The 24,687-nt window shown below is 39.3% G+C and overlaps 1 protein-coding gene across 1 annotated transcript in view; it reads right to left on the reverse strand.

Moving 5' to 3' along the window:
- GALNT1 (polypeptide N-acetylgalactosaminyltransferase 1) overlaps positions 1-24,687 on the reverse strand; it is an 81,277-nt gene that overhangs the window by 50,941 nt on the left and 5,649 nt on the right. Inside the window, exons 2-3 of the mRNA XM_021686100.2 lie at positions 18,175-18,416; positions 6,565-6,739 (exon numbers count right to left, since the gene is read on the reverse strand). Coding sequence (XP_021541775.1) covers positions 6,565-6,739; positions 18,175-18,313 — 314 coding nt within the window. The 5' untranslated portion in view covers positions 18,314-18,416. The remainder of the gene's footprint in view (positions 1-6,564; positions 6,740-18,174; positions 18,417-24,687) is intronic.

The following is a 24,687-nucleotide window of genomic DNA, read 5'->3' on the forward strand; positions in this document are numbered from 1 at the left end:
CACGCGCGCGCGCGATAGGCTCTGGACTCCAGGTTTTATGCCCCAGCACCATAAGGCTATCAAAAGTACTATTTATGAACACTACATCTGAAACTAATGATGTACTATATGTTGGCTAATTGAATTTAAATAAAAAAAAATAAATTCATATGCAATGTCAAAAAAAAAAAATGTACTATTTAGGTATACACCTTTTGGAATGCATCAAGGTTAAAGTTCCAGGCTTGTTTCTCTGAGTTTTCATCTTCTCCCACAGATGGCTCCATAATTCTTCACTGCCTTCTAAGCTCTGCCTTCTGACCTCTCTCTGTTTTTAAGCAAATAATTTTTATATCTATTTTTTACCTAACTTTCTAATTGTCCTTAACTGAAGAGGTGATCTAAATCACCAAGGCTGCCATCACAGAAACTGGAGTCTTCCTCAGTCTTTTAAATCAGAGTTTCATTCCTATCACTCCACAGAAACAATTTTATCTAAATTCCAAGAGCCTCCATACACTGAAATCCACAGGTCAATTTAGAGATTTCATCATTCATCTCAGCAGAACTTAACAGAGTTGACCACTTACTCCTTAAACATTTTCTTGACTTCCACGTACTTCCCCCCTCATACCTCATGTTTTCTTACCCTTTTGCTAGATCTTCCTCCTCTTCTCACTCTTCAAAAGATGAAATGTCAATCATCTAACCTAACCTCTTTTTCATCTCCTCCACTTGTAGGGCTATCTCAACCAACTCCATGCCTTTAAATTTACTTGTCCAAATTCATAGCTCCGGCTTCAACATCTCTCCCAACCCCAGGCTTTTATAAATATATGCTAATTGATTTATTTCCCCATATTTCTATTTTCTTCTTCTTTCTATCTTGGCAAGTATCACTGTAACTGAGATGGCAGCTCAGGCCTAAATTCTTACTCCCCCTTTTCTCTTTTACTCCATATCCAACCCATCAGCATTCTGATAGGTTCCATCATAAAAAAATGCAATCAGAATTTTAAAACTTCTTCATCCATGCTCGTCTAGTCCATGCCACTACTATCCTCTGCATGAATTCTCTGTAGCTGGAAAATGTAAATTGGTAAAACCAGTGAGGGAGCAGTTTTTTTTTTTTTTTAATTGAGTGAAATAAAAAAGTGCCTACCTCTCAGCACAATAATCTCACTTCTACTGTCACTTTTGGCCATAACCCTTGGTAACAAATACATTTTTATGTTAATCTAATACACACATCCTGAAATAATGATTAATTAAAAAATACTTTTACTACATAAAACACTCTGCTATCTTCTATTTCACTAATTAAAATGCTAAGGTATTCACTAAACTGATTTTACGATCCATTAGTGAGTTAAGGGTCCTGAACTGTAATTTGAAAAGCATTGTTCTACAGAAAAGTGTTAACATTTGTAGAAGAGAATACATGTAAAAGGATGTTTACAGAGACACTGTAACCATAAAGTATATACACATAAAGTAAAAGAAAAATAGATAAACTATGGTGTATTCATACAAGGGACTTCTACAAAGCAGTTAAAATGAATGATCCAGAACTACGTGCACTGACATGCATAAATCTCAAAATCAATGCTTGAGCAAAAACAATTTTTAAAAAGTTGCAGAAGGATATGTGCATATGCTGTACTACCATTTAAATTAAAAATATAAAACAGCTAAGCTATATTATTATTTTTTTTTTTTAAAGATTTTATTTATTTATTTGACAGAGAGAGACACAGCGAGAGGCGGAACACAAGCAGGGGGAGTGGGGGAGGGAGAAGCAGGCTTCCCGCCGAGCAGGGAGCCCAATGCGGGGCTCGATCCCAGGACCCCGGGACCATGACCTGAGCCGAAGGCAGACGCCTAACGACTGAGCCACCCAGGCGCCCCATAAAACAGCTAAGCTATATTATTTATATATAGACATGAAGAAGTACTTTTAAAACATGAACAGTAATGATAAATGGAAAAACCAGAACGACGGTTAGAGCAAAGTGGAATGGAACTGGGGAGGAGTATACAAAGGGATTCAACTGTAGCCATAAGGTTTTATTGCTAAAAGCAAAATATAAAGAAAATATGGCAACTTAAGATTCAATAAGGCTGCTGGTTGGTACAAAGGTTTGTTATCTCCTATACTGCCGTGATCGTATAGTGGTTAGTACTCTGCGTTGTGTTATCTCCTATAGCTTCCTGAATGTTTACACCATTTTATTTTTAAAAAATAACAGTTAAAGAGAAGGCTAGTTTTTCCAAAAAAATAAAATTTACAAGAGATCCCTAGTAAAAAATGGAAAATACATGATAAAAAATACTTTAGGACAAATATTTTGAAGCATAATTTTTATTTCTTTAAATATTTTATTTATTCGAGAGAGACAGAGAGAGCACATACAGGAGGGGTAGGGGGAGAGGGACAAGCAGACTCCCTACAGAGCATGGAGCCAGACTCGAGGGGCTCAATCCCAGGACCCTGAGATCATGACCTGAGCCAAAACCAAGAGTCAGATGCTTAACCAACTGAGCCACCCAGGCACCCCAGAACTGATTATTTTTTAAACGAAAGTTAAATTTACTTTAAAAACTAGAAAGATTAAAATGCTATTGTTATACTAAATATCTCACAAATATTTATATGTATAAAAATGGTTAAGTGTAGGGTTTTGTGTCTACATTTTTTAAATTCAGACAATGATAAAAACTTAGCAATAAAAAACTTAACAAATAAAAAATTCAAGAGAATAGCTCAAAGACAGTCTAGAATTTTTCCCTGGAAGAAGAAAAAAGATAAGAAAAGACAAAAATATGAGAGAGTAAAGAGAATTAATTCAAGTAGTCCAAAGCCTGGCTAATGGGAGTTCTAAAAAGGAAAAACAGACAGATGGGACATACAAGAGACCTGTTCAACGGGGATGCACATGACTAACCAGACTGCACACCTTTATTACCACAAGCACACAATTTAGCTGACTTGAAGGATACTGGTACAAAATGCCTTTAACCTACCAATCCACAGCAAAGAGAGGAAACAGAGGAATAGTGGATGATGCCGTAGTCATGCAGTCCACAAAATGCAGGCTGAGGAAAGATACAAGATACTGTGCCTGGTCCTCAGCGGAAAAAAATAGAGAGGGAACCTACAGAGACTGAGAGAGGCTTAAGAGATATGTGCACCATTTGCAATGTGTGGACCTTATTTGGATCCTGATAATAACACTACAAAAAAAGAAAAGTATTACATAACTAGGGAAATCTGAATACTAACTAGGTATTTCACGTTATTACGGAGTTACTGTTAAATAATTTTTTTAGGTATAAATGGTATCATAATCTTCCTTCCTATACGAGTCTGTATCTTTCGGAGACACATACTGAATATTTACAAATGGTACACTTTTGCCTGGAACTGGGGAATCTGCTTCTAATCGCACTTAGCTGGTTTTTCACAAAAGGCCACAAACCACAGGGACTTTAGTCAGTTGGCGAATTCCGGAGCTAATGACCCAAGTAAGAGTAAAAAAACAAATTTAGAAACCAGTGTATTTTATAACCTAATCCTGAAAGCGACACTCCATTACTTGTACTGTGTTCTACTGGTCATACAGACCAACCCTAGTACAGTAGGAAGAAGATACATAGAGGTGTAAATACCAGGAGACAGAGACTGTTGGGGGACATAGAAAAGAGCATAAGTAAGAGACAAGACTATTAGGAATTACTGAAGCGAGGTGAGGAACACATGAGGGTTCTGTATACTACTGTCTCTTTTTTTTTTTAAGATTTTATTTATTTATTTGACAGAGCGAGAGCAGGAACACAAGCAGGGGAAGTGGGAGAGGGAGAAGCAGGCTTCCCGCTGAGCAGGGAGCCCAATGTGGGACTCGATCCCAGGACCCTGGGATCATGACCTGAGCCGAAGGCAGACGCTTAACGACTGAGCCACCCAGGCGCCCTCTACTGTCTCTCTTTGTACACATTTGAAACTCCCCACAATCAAAGTTAAACAAACAAAAAACTTTGAAAGATACCTGCACAGAGATGGAGCAAGAAGGTATAAAAAGGCTACTCAGTGACAGTAGCGACTTGGTGCCAACTCCCTAAGTAGCCCCCTCCCACAGAGACCAAACGGTTGGCAAGAAGGACTGCATATCAGCAGCTTGTGCGAAGTAAGACTTTCAAATCTAGGTAGTCCTCATCAAGCCCGAAATTCAGTACACAAGCATGTGTATCACACCATTTAAACACTGTCCAAAACATAAATGCTTAATAAAATGTGTTAAGAACAGTAATGTACATAGGGGAATACTCTACCTGGAACAGTAACAATCAAGGCTCTTTTTAGCACAGACACCATTAACATTTCAACTGCAGACTTCCCTGAAGAGTGTAGCTTTCTTTAGTAATTCTTTTTTTTCTTCTTTAGTAATTCTTGTATTGTTCAGGAGAGTTAACAGCTTGGGAAAACTTAAGATTATAACGAAGCTTCTTTTGACTGGTCGCCACTTAGCCAATCCGCTGGATGAACACTCATACTCTCCATCCCCCACAGTTTAATTTTTATATGCACAATATTAAATGGTGGCCTCTTAGGACTCATTCACAGCTGTGCCATGTACTAAACTAACTGCTTTTGCTTTCTCTGAACAACTTTTTAAAGTTTTCCCTGGAATTATACTGTTTTCCCTGCTATGGTTTTCTATGCACTTACTAACTGCATCCCAAACTCCCCATCATCTAAATTATTTCCAGAGGCATTCAGCTGTACATCATCCATCTTCTTGAAGCCTCTCCTGGCGTGCGTGTCTTGCTTGCTTCCATCTGGGTGGCTGCCTCTTGGCCTAACAACTCTCATCCAGGGCTCTCCCTTCACCATCCTCGAGGGATTCCTACCACATTTGTTTTATGCCAAATCCCCTGTCTTCCACATCCTGTGTCCATCTTTTCTGAGTTTAGGTCCTCATTTGGTGGAGCATAATCTCCAGTAACTTTCCAAGAAAGGGTCTGTGGCAGTTCGATGTTATGAAACTTTGCATTTCCAAAAATGTCCTTTTTTAAACTATGCATTTCATCAAATGCAAGTATGGACAGATACAGAATTCTAGATTGGCAATTCTTTTCCTCTGGAATTTGGCTCCTTTGTTTCCAGGATTGCTGCTGAGTTGCACTAAGTTTTGCCCTTTTCTTTCTTCCTTTTTAAATTCCAAACACTCTTTGGTTCTCCTAGTGTATCTTTTGAATAGTATCCTATTCTTGTTTTATGGTTGTAATATGTTTTATTATTTCACTGGGATTAATTCTTTCTAAGTTTTCTTCTCCCTGAAGAGTTTTTGCTTCCTCCAACTTGCATATTTCTCTTTCGGGGACTATTCATGTTTGAGGGTTTTTTGTGATTATCTAGTATTCCTTGGTTACATATTTGTTATAAAAATAGGGAACCAAAAAGCTGAATATTAGCTTGGAGTGATGATTACTATGAGTTTTTTTTTCCCCCACTCTGTGCCTAGTCCTACTCTGTCAAGAATGATCCTCGGGACGCCTGGGTGGCTTAGTTGGTTAAGCGTCTGCCTTCGGCTCAGGTCATGATCCCAGGGTCCTGGGATCGAGTCCCACATCGGGCTCCCTGCTCCGCGGGGAGCCTGCTTCTCCCTCTGCCTCTGTCTCTCTCTCTGTCTCTCATGAATAAATAAATAAAATCTTTAAAAAAAAAAAAAAGAATGATCCTCAATCTCTTGCCTGGAGAAACACGGCCTGGCTGTTGGCATTAACGGGAGCCACAGAGGGCAAGGTGCCTAGGGTCTCAGGAGCCAAATATGTATGTTCACTTGCTCCATGTGTTTTCTGTATAGTTCCTTTGCTTTTAATGGGGCCTGCTGTCCTCTACCCCAGATACCTTATGTTACCTTCTTCATATGGAGCAACTGGGCCTCTTACATTGGTGGTGGGAGTGTAAATTGGTATAATCATCCTGGGAAAATGTTTGGCAGCACATACTAATGCTATATGAATGTATAACCTATTCCTTTCCCCTATACATACCAAACAGAAACAAGAGCCTAAGTCCTCCAAAAGACACAAGAATGTCACAACTGCTTTATTCATAACAGTCAAAAGGTGGAAACAACCCCAAGGTCTATCAATGTGTAAATAAATTATGGAATATTCATTCACGTAACACATTTATCTTGATGTGGATGATCATCAGATAGGGATATACGTATATGTAAAAATTCAGTAATCTGTATGTCTATGACTGTATACATTACAGTTTTAAGTCACATACATCTTAAAAGAATCTTTTTTAAAAAAGCTGATTATAGGAATGTTTTGAGAAGTTTAATATCCCCTACTAATCTATTAAGATAAATCATTATTTTCCAAAGCCTAAAATTTATAGCCTAATGATCAGTAGTATTTTTATCAGTATTTAATTATTTAAGTGGGTAAGTAGTAACTTAGTGATACAACATTCACTTAAAGAACAGTCAACACTAAAGTGTAATTTATTGGAAATTCAGAACACACTTTTCATTCAAATTCAATGCTGTCAGGATCATACTAGGTACTTACCCTTCTAACCTGACATCTGGTAAAGATCTGTTGAGTGCGATCATCTCACTCGCCATTAAATTGAACTGATTGATTTTAAACATCTCTTTCATCTTTTCTTGATCCTCTTTAGGAATGACGACTGGTTTCCCCATTTCTCCAGGACCTTCATGAGGCTTTTGTACTGGCTCTAGAACTAAGAATATGGAAGAAACTTAACATCAATAGCAATTGATAAACGTTTCTGTTTAATAACATGAGTTTAAATTGGACCCTCAACAACCAGAGCCATTTCCGAGCCCATCCTCTCCCAGTCTGTAAAACCTCCTAGGGGCTGCCCTGTGCTTTTCTTCCACACCAGTGTCCTCACTCAACACCTCCTCACCCTGCACTATTCACCTGCATCATGCACAGCCTTGGCATTCCCATCTCAAAAATCGTTACCACATTAACCTCACTAAAGCAAGACCTTCATTGTGGTATTCCTATGATCTCCTAAAGTCTAACTCTTTAATATGGAAATTTAACCTAACTTTCCAAACCTACCACCTGGCTCGGCCCCCTACCATGCCACTCCCCACCCCCACTTCAGTACTTAATCCTTCAGTTAAATAGCAACTCACTACTTTCCTTCCGATGTCATGTTTTCCTGCTTTGGTGCCTTTGCTCACAGAAGGCCCCTCCCACAGCACCTCCCCAGTCTTATTTCTGTAATACCAACCACCTACTTGTCTTTTAAGGCCCAGCTAAAACAGCTTCTCTTGTCTGCAGCTTTTCCAAATCTCTCCAGTGATCATCTACTACTCTTGACTGCCACGTCATTTCATCAAGGGCTCTTAGGTCTCTATCAATTGCTCCCTCCTATAATGACTGCCAACCTGTCTTGTGGGCCCTCCACTAGATTACATCGCCTTTTAGCTCAGGTTTGATTCATTCGTGTACCTTTTGTGGAATTCAGCATAATGTCCTATAGGAGTTTTATAACTATACGCTGAATTATTACGTGAGCAAAAGTGTTATTCAAAATAAGTCAAAATGAAATCCTAGAATCGATAATAGGCATTATAATAAGCATTAAGCGAGGTGGAGCATCATGAAAGATAATTCTAATCAGAAGTAATGTTATCACTTGATATATACATAAAAAGAGTAATATTCAGGGACACCTGGGTGGCTCAGTCAGTTAAGCATCTGCTTTCAGCTCAGGTCATGATCTCGGGGTCCTGGATTCAAGCCCCACGTTGGGCTCCCTATTCAGCGGGGAGTCTGCTTCTCCCACTCCCTTTGCCCCTGCCCCACTCATGCATGTGAGCACTCTCTCTCTCAGATAAATAAAATCTTTTAAAAATTTTAAATTTAAAAAGAGTAATATTCAGCAATTTCCAAATACTGTTTCTTGTTTTACACTTTAGAGATGTTCAAAAGTGTTCCAAGAAAAACAAGTTCTCAGATATATTAAACTTGGAAAAAAGTATATTAAACTTCTCATCTAAAAGGCATGGGGAAAGAATGAGGTAAGGTCAAGAATGGGATAAAAATACTTGTTTTGTACATTACTTGTTTATTTTTAAAGCTGAAATTTTTATTCTCCTGTTGTTCATTTTTTTAGGCACCTCCAAAAGTCTCTACACAAAAATAGACATCAAGGCAGTAGACAAACCATCTCTCTTCAGCCAGGTTTCATCTGCCCAAGAATAGCACTAGCTGGTAAAGCTGACCTGTAAGATGGTTGTTTCAGATGGTGGTACAAAGCAACCTACAAACACCAGGGCTGTAGAATACGAAATTACTGTGTCTTCAACAACTCTGTCTAGAATATAAAAATCTGTTTAGACAACCATCAAGAAAAAAATGGTATAAAATAATTTTGCCCCTGTTCTCAGAATGAACTGTGATTTTAGGAGGGCATTAAAATATTAGGAAATAACTTTAAAATTATAGAAAACTTATGTAAAACCATTTTTAAAAACAAATCCTGCCTAATGTTTGCCAAATAACTAAGCTCTTTATTTTTTTAATGTTTTTTTTAAAAAGATTTTATTTATTTATTTATTTGACAGAGAGAGACACAACAAGAGCAGGAACACAAGCAAGGGAAGTGGGAGAGGGAGAAGCAGGCTTCCCGCGGAGCAGGGAGACCGACGTGGGGCTCGATCCCAGGACCCTGGTATCGTGACCTGAGCCGAAGGCAGACGCTTAACAACTGAGCCACCCAGGCACCCCTTATCATGTGTTTTTGACAGAGTGTGCATGTGTGCAAGTGGGCGGTGGATGGGGGGGTAGAGGGAGAGAGAATCCTAAGTAGGCTCCACGCCCAGCCTGGACTCGAGGTGGGGCTCGATCTCATGACCCAGAGATTATGACCTGAGTCGAAATCAAGAATCGGATGCTTAACCTACTGAGCCAGCCAGGCGCCCGAGAGAGAGAGAATCTTAAGCAAGCTCCACACTCAGCATGGAGCCTGATGCGGGGCTCGATCTCACAATCTTGTGATCATGACCTGAACCACAATCAAGAGTCTGGCACTTAAATAACTGAGGCACCAAGGTGCCCCAAAGCTCTTTAAATATTAGGGTTGATAGATTTCAAAAACTGTCAGTGACAAGCGTAATAAAACCTATAATACAAGTACAGATGTATAACCCCCATATACAATTTTAAATGTTTAAAAATCATAAATTATAAAACTCTTAGAATCAATTCTACTTACCTACTGTCTCTGAAAAAAAAAAAAAAAAGAGCAACCAACAGATTTGGGAATTGGGATGTTCAGGGGTCAGCAGAAAGCAGCAGAGTTCTGGAGGTGGCAATTATCCTGGGTGCATGGCAGAGTTTAACACAAAGAGCAAGTAAGGAGATATCTAGTGGACCTGATTATAAATATCATTCAGTTACCTGAGCCCTATTTTAGTATAAGATGATGCTTTAAAGAAAAGTTAAAATGGGAAAAAATTTTTTTCATGCTGTTTAGTTTTTAAATTAAGAATATTAAGTTATACAGAACACCATCTATAACATATTTTTGCTGGGGTGAGGTGGTAGGGGCAGGGGGAAGATCCTGAACTTGATCAAGCCTCCAGACCTACCTACCAATTCAAAGAAAATATAGGGCACTGAAGGACATGACAAAAAGTGTTAAAGGGATGCAAATACTGACTGCGGGAAACTGGGAAAAAGAAACAACCAATTTCTTCGTCAACAACAACAAAAAGATTAAAAGAGAGGACAGAGAAAAAGAGGTATCCATGTACCCATGTATCCATGCCACAAGACTAGTCTTAAATTGACAACTGCTGAAGCCAGACGGTGGGTATATGGGAGTTTTATTTTCTCTACTTTGGTTTATGTTTGACATTTTCCATGGGGGTTGGGGGAGCATGAAGGAGGACTCCAGGAATTACTACTGTAAGGACTAGTAAGTATAAACTTGATTGCTTACAGAATAAGAGACTATATGGCCAAAATGTTAAAATCTTGCCCCATGATTATGAAGTAAAACTCTGGCTTTAAGATCTTAAAGAAACATGAGGCGCCTGGGTGGCTCAGTTGTTAAGCGTCTGCCTTTGGCTCGGGTCATGATCCCAGGGTCCTGGGATCGAGCCCCACATCAGGCTCTCTGCTCCGCCTACTTCTCCCTCTCTCACTCCCCCTGCTTGTGTTCCCTCTCTTGCGGGGTCTCTGTCAAATAAATAAATAAAATCTTTAAAAAAAAAAAAGGTCTTAAAGAAGCAGACAAAACTGTACAAGATATACAATCCTGATGTTGCAACATTTTACTGATTTGACCACTTGGTACTTACTAATAATCTGAATATCTAGTATAATGCCCACATTATATCATTTAACCTACTGGTACACATGAGATTTCCAAGCTACAGTGGAAATTACCAAGAATTATATGACTATTACATGACTTACAGAATCCACCACAATACTCTAATTGAGAGATTATAATATCCTAAAGAATTAAATGGACTAGTCAATTAGGTTTCTTTGGCGAAGAACTCAGGATAACATGCATGTGGATAATGAATAGATTTTCACTACTAATGTGCTTGCAGATTAAATGGTTAAGCATTAATTTCCCATGCATTCTACTTACCAGTCTTTTATGTAAATTAAAAGTGAGTTCAGTGAAATTTTTGTTTGAGAACAACCAAAATGGGTTTTGGATATCATTTCCTGAACTGAAAGAAAATTTTTCTTGGCATGAAATTTTACATGCAGTTCGTTTCTAACAATCAAATCAACTTTGACAAGGGAGAGACCAAAATGTTAATCCAAAGTATTATGTGAGAACAAATGGTTTTTATATTTCAGGTAAACGCCATTTAAAAGACAATAAAGTGTCATATTTTAAGAACTTAATTACCAAGAAAACTACAGATTCACTCTAAATGCCACCAGATCATATCAATATACACAAACCACATGATATACCTTTGAATGTACTTTAATAAATCTTAGAAATTTTTAATTTGTGTTTTTCTCATGTAAGTAGAATAAAGAAGTATAAAGTTATAATATCCTTGGGGGAAAAATACTAATAAAAGGCTAAAATCATTTCTCCCAAATGATTTTATCTTATTACACAATTATCACCTTTACTGTTTTTAGGCATTATATTTTACCTATCCCAAAATATTTTTTCCACATTTTAACAATCTTGGAAAATAGGATGTGGCTTACAATGGTAACTGGAATGTTACTGCTTTCTTAGTAGTATATAAAATATTAAGTATTCTATAAACAAAAGTATGTAAGATGATGACGAAATACAACAAATTACCTGATTTTTTAACATCAAGATTATAGGGGCGCCTGGGTGGCTCAGTGGATTAAGCGTCCGACTCTGATTTCAACTTAGGTCATGATCTCAGGGTTATGAGATAGAGGTTGGCATCAGGCTCCGCGCTGAGCGTGGAGCCTGCTTAAGATTCTCTCTCTCCCTCTGCCCTCCCACTCCCCCCTCATTCGCACGTGTGCTCTCTCTCCCTCTCGCTCTCAAAAAAAAGACATATCAGAATTATATAGCAAAATTCACTGATAACTCTCTGCTACCTCAAATCCTTATCTGTTTCAAACCTCGTTCCAATTTTATGTTTGATTTATTTGTAATGTGTTCAGTATATAAAACTCTATACATGCAAAAAAAATTATAAATTTCTGAAAGCCTTTACTAATATTTTTAAGTTTTTAATCACCAGGCTTCCTGATGTTTGATAGTTGAAATAATTCTAGCATACAGACATGAGAACTTGAATCATCAACATCTTAATGATCTGAAAATTAAGTATAGTGTTGGCACAAAAGATCAATTCCTACTTGAAACTGCATCTGTAAAAATACTGAATATTCTATACAACATCCAAATCCATAAATTGAGCGAATGAGCTAATTTGGAAGGCAGAAGGGCAAAAAAATATTCCCAGGACACAACCCACACTAACCCCAGTTTCTCAAGGGGAGCCTCTCTAACTCTGTAGCAAGAGAAGAATTTTGCTATTCTCACCTGGGGTATAAAATGCCAAGTATAAAACTATGAGACAGGAACTGCTCAGGAAAACAAAACAAACCAAAACCAACCCCTCTGTAATCACAAAGACTGGCCCACTGTTACCTGAAGTAGGGCAAGTAACAAGTAAATCCTAGAAAACGGATTATCAATGATAATCTTTTAAGAGATTCAACATTATGATAAAGTTAATCGGCCATTCCACTTAAAAATAGGACCCCTTTATTCACAACATAAAGATGAGAATTTGATAAATTTCACCAAATAGGCACTGTAAAGCAGTTCAAACAATGTTCAGAAATGAGATCTTTATGGGTGCCTGGGTGGCTTAGTCATTAGGCATCTGCCTTCGGCTCAGGTCATGATCTCACGATCCTGGGATCGAGCCCTGCATCGGGCTCCCTGCTCCATGGGAGGCCTGCTTCTCCCTCTCCCACTCCCCCTGCTTGTGTTCCCTCTCTCGCTGTGTCTCTGTCAAATAAATAAATAAAATCTTAAAAAAAAAAAAAGAAATGAGATCTTTATAATACTGAAACGGTAATTCTGGAGTGTCCTATCTGTTCATTGTTTTTTGCCTTTTGCTTTTTTGGTTTTTCAAATGCCATAAAAACCAAAGATCCTGGAGACTTCATGGTACTATCAAGAGACCTCCACTCTTCGGATGACTGGGTACACCTGCTTCTCCACGTCCTCGCTGCCCTCAGCTATGTGTCCTCTCCCAGCCACTTCAGTGCCAGTTCCTCAGGGACCGCTGCAAGCCCTTCCCAGCCTTATGCTGAGAACCCGCTGACTTCAGGGCACTGGCACCACCCACAACCTCCCAGCTCCTACTGCACTGAAACTTCACAGGGAGATTTTTCAAGCCGTTCTTTCTTAGCATCGACTGTCCCCCTTCCTCAAATCATCTTCCCCCTCTTTCCCTTTAACTCCTTAAGCTACAAGGAACAAAGTTGCAAAGGGAGGCCTTAAAGCCCCATCTGGAACTGCCAGCCTCCCACTCCATCTCCCTTCATACTGTCTCCTCACCTTCGGGCGTACTGCTCAGTCCTTCTCCCTTGTGCTTCTCTCCTTCTCAGTTGTCCCACCCAACACCCAATCCCCACCCTGGCCATTGTAAAGCTTCTTCATCGCCTTTCTCCACAACACACAGGCCCCTTCACTGGACTTAAATCTGCCCTCCCCCAGAGCCTGCTAGCCTCACAAACCTCTTTTGGGAGAACTGGTCATTCTTTATCAGGAGGTCCCGATGAGGGCTCACAGCTCCATGCTGTTACTCCCAGACCATTTCTACTTTAGGTAGTACTTTTGTACTTTGTATAAAAGCCACTTCTTGTCTTTGATGCTCATGCCACAGTGGCTTTCAGAACTGTATTAACCTTGGCAATTTCTTCAAATACAATCCTTTTCTTATGGCTCTGATACCATACTGCCTCATGTGCTAAGAATGTGCTCCTTCAGGTATTACATTTGTCCCTTGTATTTTAAGCCTTTCCCTCGCAGTACATAAAAAATACACGCATACATATGACTTTGCCTCCATTCCTTTAACTACTGCACTACACCTTTTCTTCTTTGTTTTTTTCTTTTTGTTAAGATTTTATTTTTAAGTAATCTCTTTACCCAATGTGGGACTCAAACTCACAACCGTGACATCAGGAGTTGCATGCTCCACTGACTGAACCAGCCAGGCACGCCAACAACCCCTTTCCTCTGTGTCCAATCTTCCTAAAAGAATAAGCTACACTGTGTCTCTACTCCTTCATGGGTACATCAAATCCACTGCCACTGAAACAGCACCTGCCAGGGTCAAAAAAAAACCCCATTACCAAACATAAAGAAACACCTTATCTTTATCTCAGGTAAAATCTCTGACAAACAACACTCCTGGGTTTTCATGACCGCCCTCCCTCTGGTGTCTCCTTCCACCTCTCACTTCCTGAGAAGCCTCTCTTCCTTTACTGACTTCCATGATGCTCTCCAACACTGGGTCTGTCTCTTCTAAGTCTACACATGCTCCTGGCGCAGTCTTCTGCACAGACAAGGCTTACACTACCACCTACATTCTGCACCTTGAACATCCCTACCAGCACTTCCAAGTCAAATACTCCCAACCCAGCTCTTCCTGCTACCTTCCATCAAAGCTGCTCTACGTCTGGGGGCCTACCTCCTGTCAACTCACCAAACAGGGAAACCTGAGAGGGATCTTAAACTCCCCCTTTATTACTACCTACATTCAGTGGCTCCCCACGTTATAGAAATTCCACCACTTACATACTTCTCATATATATTGTTTTCCTTTCTATTTCAGTATCACTTTAGTGTAGTCCCCAAGAACTTCTCTAAACTGTCACAATAGCCGCGCAGCTAGTCTCTTCCACTATGTCAGCCACATGACCACCAAAAGCTTTCTTCTCAAAGTCTGGATCCCATCAGGTTACTTACTTGTTTAAAATCCTTCAATGGCATGCCAAAACCCTCAGCATGCTATAAAAGGCCTTCTGTGATGTGGCCTTTGCCAACCTCCCAAGCTTCATCTGTGCTCCTTCCTCACGTTCTCTATCCATCAACTCTGTTCTCTCACTTCCTTATCTTGCACATGCTTCTTTCCCTTGTTTATTCATCAAACCTAACAAAAACCTGCTCACCCTGACACTGCTCAGCATGAGCATTATTTCCTTACTGCACCCTCTCAGACACGTGTTCCTTCCATTCTGCTCTTAGGCACATCTCTACAACGCTATTTATTCTATCAGTATTTTACTATTATTCTTTCTCTCCCGTTGGACTGAGTTCCCTGAAGGGAAGAATTTTCTCTTATGTTTTTTGTTGTTGAGCTGTGTATCACTAGCTCTTAATACACTGCCTAGCACATATCAGAGTTTTAAAAACATTCACCAATGGGGCACATGGGTGGCTCAGTCGGTTGAGTGTCCGACTCTTGACTTCGGCTCGGGTCGTGATCTTGGGGTTGTGGGATCGAGCCCCGTGTCAGGCTCTGCGTTCAGTGGGGAGTCTGCTTTTCTACCTCTCCTTCTGCCCCACTCCCACTCTCTCTCTCAAATAAATAAGTAAATCTTTTTTTTGAAAAACTGCCTAGGATGCCTAGAAAGGAAAATGCAAATAAACAAATACCCATTAAATTCCTGAATATAAGTACAGACTATACCTTAAATAGAAAACAAAATATATTCCTTAAAAACCAAAATAAACATAGGTCCAGATTAGCAATAGCCTCCACTAAGAGTGAAATGAACATACACTTTGTCTTTTCCGGGTCAGGTTCTGCACTCAGCGGGGAGTCTGCTTCTCTCCTTCTCTCTCCCTCTAACCCTCCTGCTGCTCATACTCTCTCTCTCTTAAATAAATAAATAAATCTTTTTTAAATATATATTTTATTTCTTTATTTGACAGAGAGAGACACAGCGAGAGAGGGAACACAAGCAGGGGGAGTTGGAGAGGGAGAAGCAGGCTTCCCGCTGAGCAGAGAGCCCGATGCGGGGCTCGATCCCAGGACCCTGGGAAGGCAGACGCTTAACGACTGAGCCACCCAGGCAACCCTAAATAAATAAATCTTAAAAAAAGAAAAAAAACATTCACCAAGTGGATCTTCACACACTAAAAGTCCTATTCTTTCTTACTTTCGTGTCTTTGCATTTAAAATAGAACACCATGAGTTCCCACTATAAATGGCAATGAATTAAAGTGGAGGGGAAAGCTACTCTGTTCTATTTGGGAAAAGAGTATCTGAGCTACTGGTGGATGGTAATACCCGCCCTTTGAGTAAAATGTAGACAGAGTTATAGTTCTAACAAAAGTTAAGGAGGCGCATTCTGTCACCCAACAAAGTTACTAAACAGCAGAGCCACAGAGTAAAGCAGGAAAGTCAGCAAATTAATAGGCTGACTTTGAATTAAAGTATATTTTATTAAAACTTAAGGGGAGGGGCACCTGGGTGGCTCAGTCGTTAAGCATCTTCCTTTGGCTCAGGTCATGATCCCAGGGTCCTGGGATCGAGCCCCACATCAGGCTCCCTGCTCAGCGGGAAGCCTGCTTCTCCCTCTCCCACTCCCCCTGCTTGTGTTCCCTCTCTTGCTGTGTCTGTCAAATAAATAAATAAAATCTTAAAAAAAAAAAAAAAAAGGGCGCCTGGGTGGCTCAGTTGGTTGGGCGACTGCCTTCGGCTCAGGTCATGATCCTGGAGTCCCGGGATCGAGTCCCGCATCAGGCTCCCTGCTCGGCGGGGAGTCTGCTTCTCCCTCTGACCCTCCCCCCTCTCATGTGCTCTCTGTCTCTCTCATTCTCTCTGTCTCAGATAAATAAATAAAATCTTTAAAAAAAAAAAAAAAACTTAAGGGGAAAGTGAAAATTAAAAAGTCAGCGGTTAGCCTAGGTATTACTAGAGCCCAGTGTTAGCCAATGAGCCTAATTTTAGGCAAATTTCCCAAGAAGAAATAAACAGCACTGGTTAAACAATCTCATCTATAAAAATTACAGTAAGTTGGGGCGCCTGGGTGGCTCAGATGGTTGAGCGTCTGCCTTCGGCTCAGGTCATGATCCCAGGGTCCTGGATCGAGTCCCGCATCGGGCTCCCTGCTAAGTGGGGAGCCTGCTTCTCCCTCTGCCTCTGCCTCTCTCTCTCTCTCTGACTCTCATGAATAAATAAATAAAACATTTAAAAAAAAAAAAAAAAAAAATTACAGTAAGTAGGCACAGTTAACCAATACAAACAAATACTTTTAGATTATAAACTTTAGGGGACCAGGTGCTCTCATTATAAAAATACAAAAAATTTAAATAATGATCACATACTCAAAGCTTACATTAGAACAGTAGTCATTCACATGTAATTCCTAAAAATAGAATCACTATACAGCCAGATTTTCTATAACTAATCATACAGAGTTCAGAGCTCCGAAGAGCTGAATTATTGACTCATAATGCAAAGTCATTTTCATTATGTTTAAAAAAATAAAAAGCAAGGGCACCTGGGTGGCTTAATTGGTTAAGTGTCCAACTCTTGATTTCGGCTCAGGTCCTGATCTCAGGGTCATGAGATCCAGCTTCAAGACAGGCTCCGCACTCAGCGGGGAGTCTGCTTCCCCTCTCCCTCTCCCTGTGCCCGCCCCAGCCCACGCACATGCACTCTCTCTCAAATGAATAAATCTTTAAAAAAATAAAAATAAAAATGGGCGCCTGGGTGGCTCAGTTGGTTAAGCGACTGCCTTCGGCTCAGGTCATGATCCTGGAGTCCCAGGATCGAGTCCCGCATCGGGCTCCCTGCTCGGCAGGGAGTCTGCTTCTCCCTCTGACCCTCCCCCCTCCTGCTCTCTCTCTCTCATTCTCTCTCTCAAATAAATAAATAAAATCTTTAAAAAAATAAATAAATAAAATAAAAAAATAAAAATAAAAATAATTTAAAAATAAAAAGCAACATTTGTTTGTTGGTTTGAACATAAGGGGTTCAAAACTGAATTTTCCAAGTGTCCACTGCCAAATATGTTAGTTCTTCCAACCCAGGCCTTCATATTTGTGTTTCCTTTCTTTTCCATACCAAATACTGCAATCTCACTGCAGCCTCTATTATACAGCCTCATCTTTACAAAAGCCCTCCCTAAAAGTGCTAACTGGAGCTATCTACAGCATTAACAAAAAGAACTTTCCAGATCATATCCATCTAAAAGGATTCCCCTCAAAACTGAGATGGGAAGGCAAGGAACAAACATCTTTTGATACCAGATACTGTAATTTTAACACTCAGCATTTCTGGCATTACACTAATGCCATACAATTTTGTTGGTTCCAACTACTAGTCATTATTAGTTTAATAATAGTTGATATTAGTTTTTCCACATTACTTGGTAACACAACTTGCAGAAAATTAACCACGTGTAACACTGAACACAAATAATGAATTTAGTAATTCTATACATGATACTTTAATATTTTATCTGTTGGAAGAACCCACTGGAAAACTGTTGGTAATATGATCATCATCTTCTAGGAAGCCAGGGATTACTATTAATCTAAAAAAATTAAAATTTTATAGTATCCAAATTAGTGAACAAACCAGTAATATACTTATTAAAACAGATGTATTATTATAAAATATCACTCACCATCCCCAGCAGGAAGTCCTCGCTCCTTTTTTTCATCACATTTGTTGCATTCACTGAAGTAAAGCAGCAGGAACATATCCAAGAGTACCCAAATCAAGGAGGTGGCTAGGACCACCTTGCAATATGCAAATTTTCTCATGGCACTTAATCAAATGCAAAATTTTAAAATATATATATATATAAATATACAAAGATCATGAAAATTATTCCAGTCCAGTTTCATCAGAAATCACGTTCATAACCTATAGAGACAAAAAGAAAAAAAGATTAACTTAAAAATATCAGAACCTTAAAAATGAACTGTAAGATTAATTTAACATGCATATGAAATTTTACTATTCAGAATAAGTTTAAAAATCAGACTTAAAAAATACTTCTAAAATACATAAAAATTAATAGTGTCAAGAACGTATACAAATAACTCCTACAAATAAACATACAACAATCCAAAAGAAAAATGGGTAAAGGATATAAACAAGCACTTCGCAGAAAGGAAACCTGAATAGCCAATAAATGTGAAAAAGCACTCAATTAAGTATAATTGGGAAAATGCAAATTAAAACAATAGTGAGCTACTGTATCATACCCATCAAACACAAAGGGTTTAACTCCCTTCTATTCAACTGCTACATTAAAAATGCTAAGCCATTAATTGCCACAGGAGTTTAAGAAACCAGCGATTCTCAGTCCCATTTCGACCACTCACATTCAGTTCTCAGGTCCCAAGGAGCAACAGGAGTTCTCCTAGTTTTGTACCACAGCAGTTTATTGGGCTAATTCTTATCTCTCGCCCATTGAATCCCATTCTAAAAACACCAAATGGTCACCAGCCATTCAGAAACACTCGGGGAAAGTATAATGGAGAAGAAAAGAGGATCGTAAGATCTGAGATCTAATCCTGGCTCTGACAGTAATTTTACAGACTTCCCTGATCTTTAATTTCTGTTCTCCCACCCGTGCCCCTCAATCTGTTCAAATATCATGAGAAAATGACTGGAAAACTGTCACCAAATTTGGCAAGTCATTTGGGACAGTCTGACTAGTAACATTTCTGCTTATCTTGGGGAGCTCTAGAGCAGACTGAGGGACCTCAGAGAGGTCGGGAGTCATTCTGATGAACAGCAGACATGGAAGCTCAAAGGCCTGTGTCATTGCTGACCAGGAGGGAGACAAGCCAAGTGCATTTAGATGAAGTGGATTGAGGAAACACACACTTTGCACGTGTGCCTCACAATGAAAGCCAAATGAGCAGATGCTCTGAGGGACTGCGTTGATGGGCAACACAGCAGCTTCTCAAAGGGCACCTTAAGGTTCCATGGTGGGCAGCAGAGGTATTTACCCGAACAGTTCAGGCCAGGCCAGAGAGTTTATCTATGAAAAAGATATAATACTTCTTGCCTGCTTCACGAGGTTGCTAGACAGCAACCTGAAAAGCACCCCCCAAAAATCCTAAGTGATACTTATAAAGTATTATTTGTGCTCTGTTCTCTGTGACTTTTGCTCTCTTGCCTATATTCCTCCTTTCATCAAACCAACATTTCCTGACTGCACAATGAACAGGGATGTCTGTTACTGTTGTGTTCTTGCCTCAAAATTGTACTTACTCAATATTTGATATGTCACGTGCAGTGAGCAACTACTGATGACTATGGTAACCATGGTGAGGGGAGGACCAAAAACATTACAGTGCACAGCCTCATGGAGCAGTAGTTCTCTCCAGAAAAGCTAGATAGATATAAATTTATATTTTGAGCTAGTTTCCATGAAAAGCTACCTCTTTTGGTCCCTGGCAAAGGAAACAATCTGACCGCTGTACAGTATCTGAAATCCAAAAGTAACTTTATGTTCTTGAAAACCTGATTTTTTTTTTAATGCTTACAGCCCAGATTACTTCAATGCAAATCTCCATTACTTTGTATTCATTCCTATTTAATTTTTCCAAGGCAGCACAATTAGATTCAAAAATTGAAGATGAAGTTCAGTGGGTATGTATGTGTTTGGAAGAAGGAATATGGAGGAAGCAGGAGGTGTTGGCAGAAAGGAAGATAAAGGAGAGGCAAAAAGTCTTCCAGACCTTGGGTTAGGCAACGTTTCCTTAGATAGAACAAAAAGCACAAATCGTAAGACTGATTAAATGGACTTCACAATTATAATCTTCTTCAAAAGACAGTTAAGAAAATAAAAAAACAAGTCACAGATTGGGAAAAAATACTTACAAATTACATATCTGATAAATGACTTGTATCCAGAATATATAAAGAACTCTCAAAATACAATAAAAAAAACCCCCAATCCAATAAAAGAGGCAAAAAGTTTGAAAGGTCTTGTCACCAAAAAAGCGATGCAGATGGCAAATGAACATATGAAAAGTTGCTCAACATCATTAGCTTTTAGGGAACTGCTATTTGAGACCACAATGAAACACCACTATGTGCCAATCTATACGGCTAAAGGGAAAAAGAAAAATACCAAGTGCTAGCTAGGATTTGCGGCAACTGGAACTGTAATATGTTGCCAGTAGAAATGCAAAATGGTACAGTCCCTCTGGAAAACAAGTTTGGCAGTTTCTTTCTACAAGAATCTGCAATTCCATTCTTAGCTATTTACTTAAGAGAAAGGAAAACATATGTCTACACAAAGATCTGTACACAAATCTTTATAGCAGCTTAATCATAACCATTAAAATCTGGAATCCAAATGCCCATCACCTCGTGAATGGATAAACTGTAGTACACTAAACAGTGAAATACTAATCCAGCAACAAAAAAGAACTCTTGATATATATGCAATAATATGGATGAATATAAAAAGCATTAAGCTAAGTGAAAGTAGCCACAAAAATGCTGTGTACTGTACACTGCATGATTCCACTTATGAGGCAATCTGGCAAAGGCAAAACTATGGGGACAGAAATCAATGAGTGGTTACCAGGGGCTGTGGAGGAAGGAGAGAACTGCCCAGAAAGGAGAGTGAAGGAACCTGTGATCATGAAAACATTCCATATCTTGCTTGTGATGGTGGTCAGACAACTATGTCCGTTTGTCCAAACTTATAAAACTATAGCTAAAAGGGTGAGTTTCTATGAATTCAACCTCAATCCCCTTAAAAATAGATAAATATGGGGGAATACTTCAAAGAAACAATGTCGATTTTAGAAGGCGACAAATGGTGTACATTTCCTCAAATGAAACATACCAGAATTTATCTTGGAAGTCACTTAAAGCTCAGAGTTTCTGTCCCAACAATAGATTAAAACCTTCCATTTGAAATGCATTTGACTGCCTTATTTTAAAAGTTATAATATCAGAATTTATGTGAAACTATAGTGATCAATTCTATCCGTAAACTTTTGATCCTACCCTACATATCATACTGTCAAGTTCCTCCCAAGACTGATCAGCATTTTCTAGGGCTAAATAATTATTTTCTCCTACCCCTCATACTTCTAACCAAAGCTCTCCGGAAATTTCAAGCCTAAGAAGACAGCTCAACAGTCAGTACCTTTAGGAGAAAATGGAAGCTTCATTACCTTGGACCTAAAGCTTCAGACTTCTGGGTACATTACAGTGCTTATCTCCCCTCTCACAAGAACACGGTACCCTTGGCTCCTAGGATCACTAACTCTGCATCGTATGACACAACAGAGGTAGGAGAGACAGGACGTTTCTATAGATCTATTCATTTAATCTGTAGCTGGAACTTCTGCCCAAAAAACTAAAAGACTTAAAAATACGATAATCCTCCTCTAAATAGTTAAGGAGAAGCTAAACTATTTTATTTATTATATATTCTGTTTACTCTGTTTCTCAATCAGAACCATAATCAATCATATTCATTCACTTATTAATTTGTTCAATGCACACAAACTCAGTAAATACAGGGAATGTGTCAAATGCATGGAATAAAAAAGTGAACAGAATGCACACCCCTTGCCCTTATGAAATTTAGAGTTGGCTCCAGGAAAGCAGGGATTAGTCAAACAGTCACATATACATAAAATTTCACTGGTGATAATTGTTTGGAAGGGAGGTACACAGCAATATAAACATCTGTATTACAAAGATCGAACTTTGTCAAAAAGGCTTCCCTGAGGAAAACATGATTTGAGGGGAAAATAAGCATTGGGGGCAGGGAGTAGCAAGGGCTCTGTAGCAGGAAGGAGCCCAACACTGAAAGGTCAGGGGATCCAAGACAAAAGAAGAGGAAACTGTGATGTGAGATAAAACTGGAGCTGGATAAGAGTGGGCAGATTCAAGAGGGTATTCAGGGACAAACTCAACGGGATGCAAGGACAAATTAGATGGGGGGAAAGAGGAGGAAATCCTAGCTTATACCACTGGGTGCAGAGTGGTGCCAGTCATAGAAACAGGGACCAATAAAAGAGGACAAATTTTTGGAAGGAAGGAAGAAGCAAGATGGGAAGAAACTTAAGTTTGACTTTGGACATGTTAAGTATCAGGTAACCCTGATACCTTCAAGAAGAGATATTAACCACAGCTAGGGATACAAAAGTTTGGGGCCCAAAGGAGGGGTCTAAGGTAAAGATATACGAACAGAAGCCCTTGCTCCTATGCAACGTTGCTAGGGCAGACAGACTTTAAAAAATCAATATACAAAACAATTTTTGTGGAGTGTAATTTCCCTCCTAGCATGGGGCTGGATTTGGTGACTTGCTTCTAATCAACAGAATATGGTGGAAGTAATGGTGTGCGATTTCAAGGCCAGTCATAAAACACACGTCCTCCTAGCTTTCTCTCAGCTCACACTCTGGGGAAAGCCAGCACCAATGTCAGAAGGATACTTAAGATCCTTATAAAAAGGTCCACATGGTAAGAAACTGAAGCCTCCTACCAACAAGCAGTACTATCATGCCAGGTATGGAAGTGTCCCAATCAACCCTTCAGATGGCTGAAGCTCCTGCTGACATTTTGACTGCAATATCCAGAAAGATCCTGAATCAACACCGCCCTGCTAAAGGGCTCCTGCATTCCTGACCCAAAGAAAATACAAGATAAAAAATGTCTATTGTTTGAAGCCATTAACTTTGGAGGTAATTCATCAATATTCATCAATATAAGATTTCAACAACAAAAAAGGCCTAGAAAGAAAATTCTTTAACCTACAGTAAAGATATTTAATGACAGGACTTGTTGACTTGTCATGCATTTCTGTAACATAAGATGACTTATGCATCCTTACTTCAATTTGACATCATACTAGAGTCTAAGCAATAAGACAAGAAAAGGAATAAGGATGACGGGGAGAAAAAGAGACAAAATTATCTGCAGACAGCATGATTTCTATACAGAAACTCTAAAAGAAATCAATAGATAAACTATTAGAGCTAATTCATGACTTCATCAACGTTGCTGAATACAAGGGGCGCCTGGGTGGCTCAGTCGGTTAAGCATCTGCCTTTGGCTCAGGTCATGATCTCAGGGTCCCGGGATCAAGCCCCACATTGGGCTCCCTGCTCAGCGGGAAGCCTGCTTCTCCCTCTCCCACTCCCCCTGCTTGTGTTCCCTCTCTCGCTGTGTCTCTGTCAAATAAATAAAATCTAACAACAACAAAAAAAGTAAACAGTACTGGGTCATCCTGATAATAATTTAAGGACAAAACTTTCCCAGCTCCTCAAAGGCAACTTCTATTCCAAACTTACCATTCTCTCTTTTCCTGACAGTTTTACCTTGCTGGTATCCTTAGCAATGTCTTCTTTACATTTGTCTGTTTCTGAACTACTTATAAATGGAAAAATCTGTCTTGCTTCTTTTCTTTAATACCGAGTTCCTGAGACCCATCCATATGTTGCATGCAGTTACAGTCAATTAGTTTTCACTACTGAGTAGTATTCCACTGGCTTAGCATACCACAGTTTATCCATTTTACGCTTAATAGACATGTCGTTCTTTCTAGGTTTCTATCATTACAAACAGTACTGTTATAAACATTCCTAAACATGTTTCCCGGCACACACGTGTAGGAGTAATGGGTGCAGGGCAGGGGTGGTAAACCTCTGCAAAGGGCAAGATGGTAAATATTTTAGGTTTTGCAAGACAGAAGATCTGCAGTGTAAGCATTCAACCCTGGTACTATACCACCAAAGCAGCCATAAATGACACACAAACAAGTAAGTGTGACAGTATTCCAACAGAACTTTGTTTATGGACACTGAAATTTGAATTTCATGTAATTTCCACATTACAAATTACACAATTTTTTTTAATTTCACAATTTAAATATGTTAAAAACCTCTTTTAACTCATACATTTTCACACCAACCCCTGATCTAGAGTACACACATAAGGGTATTAGGTCATAGGGTATGCATATTTTCAGTATGACTAAATACGACCAATTTGTTTTCCCAGGTGGTTGAAGCAAAACAGTAAGCAAAATGAGAGCTCTGGTTGTGTTATATCCCTGGCAACACTTATTGATGTCAGACTTTCTTATTTTTTGACAATCTGGTGAGTGTGTAGTTGGTATCTTAACATAGTTTTAATCTGCATTTCC

This window comes from Neomonachus schauinslandi, chromosome 14 (genome assembly GCF_002201575.2).
Source record: "Neomonachus schauinslandi chromosome 14, ASM220157v2, whole genome shotgun sequence".
In the NCBI taxonomy this organism is placed as follows: domain Eukaryota; kingdom Metazoa; phylum Chordata; class Mammalia; order Carnivora; family Phocidae; genus Neomonachus; species Neomonachus schauinslandi.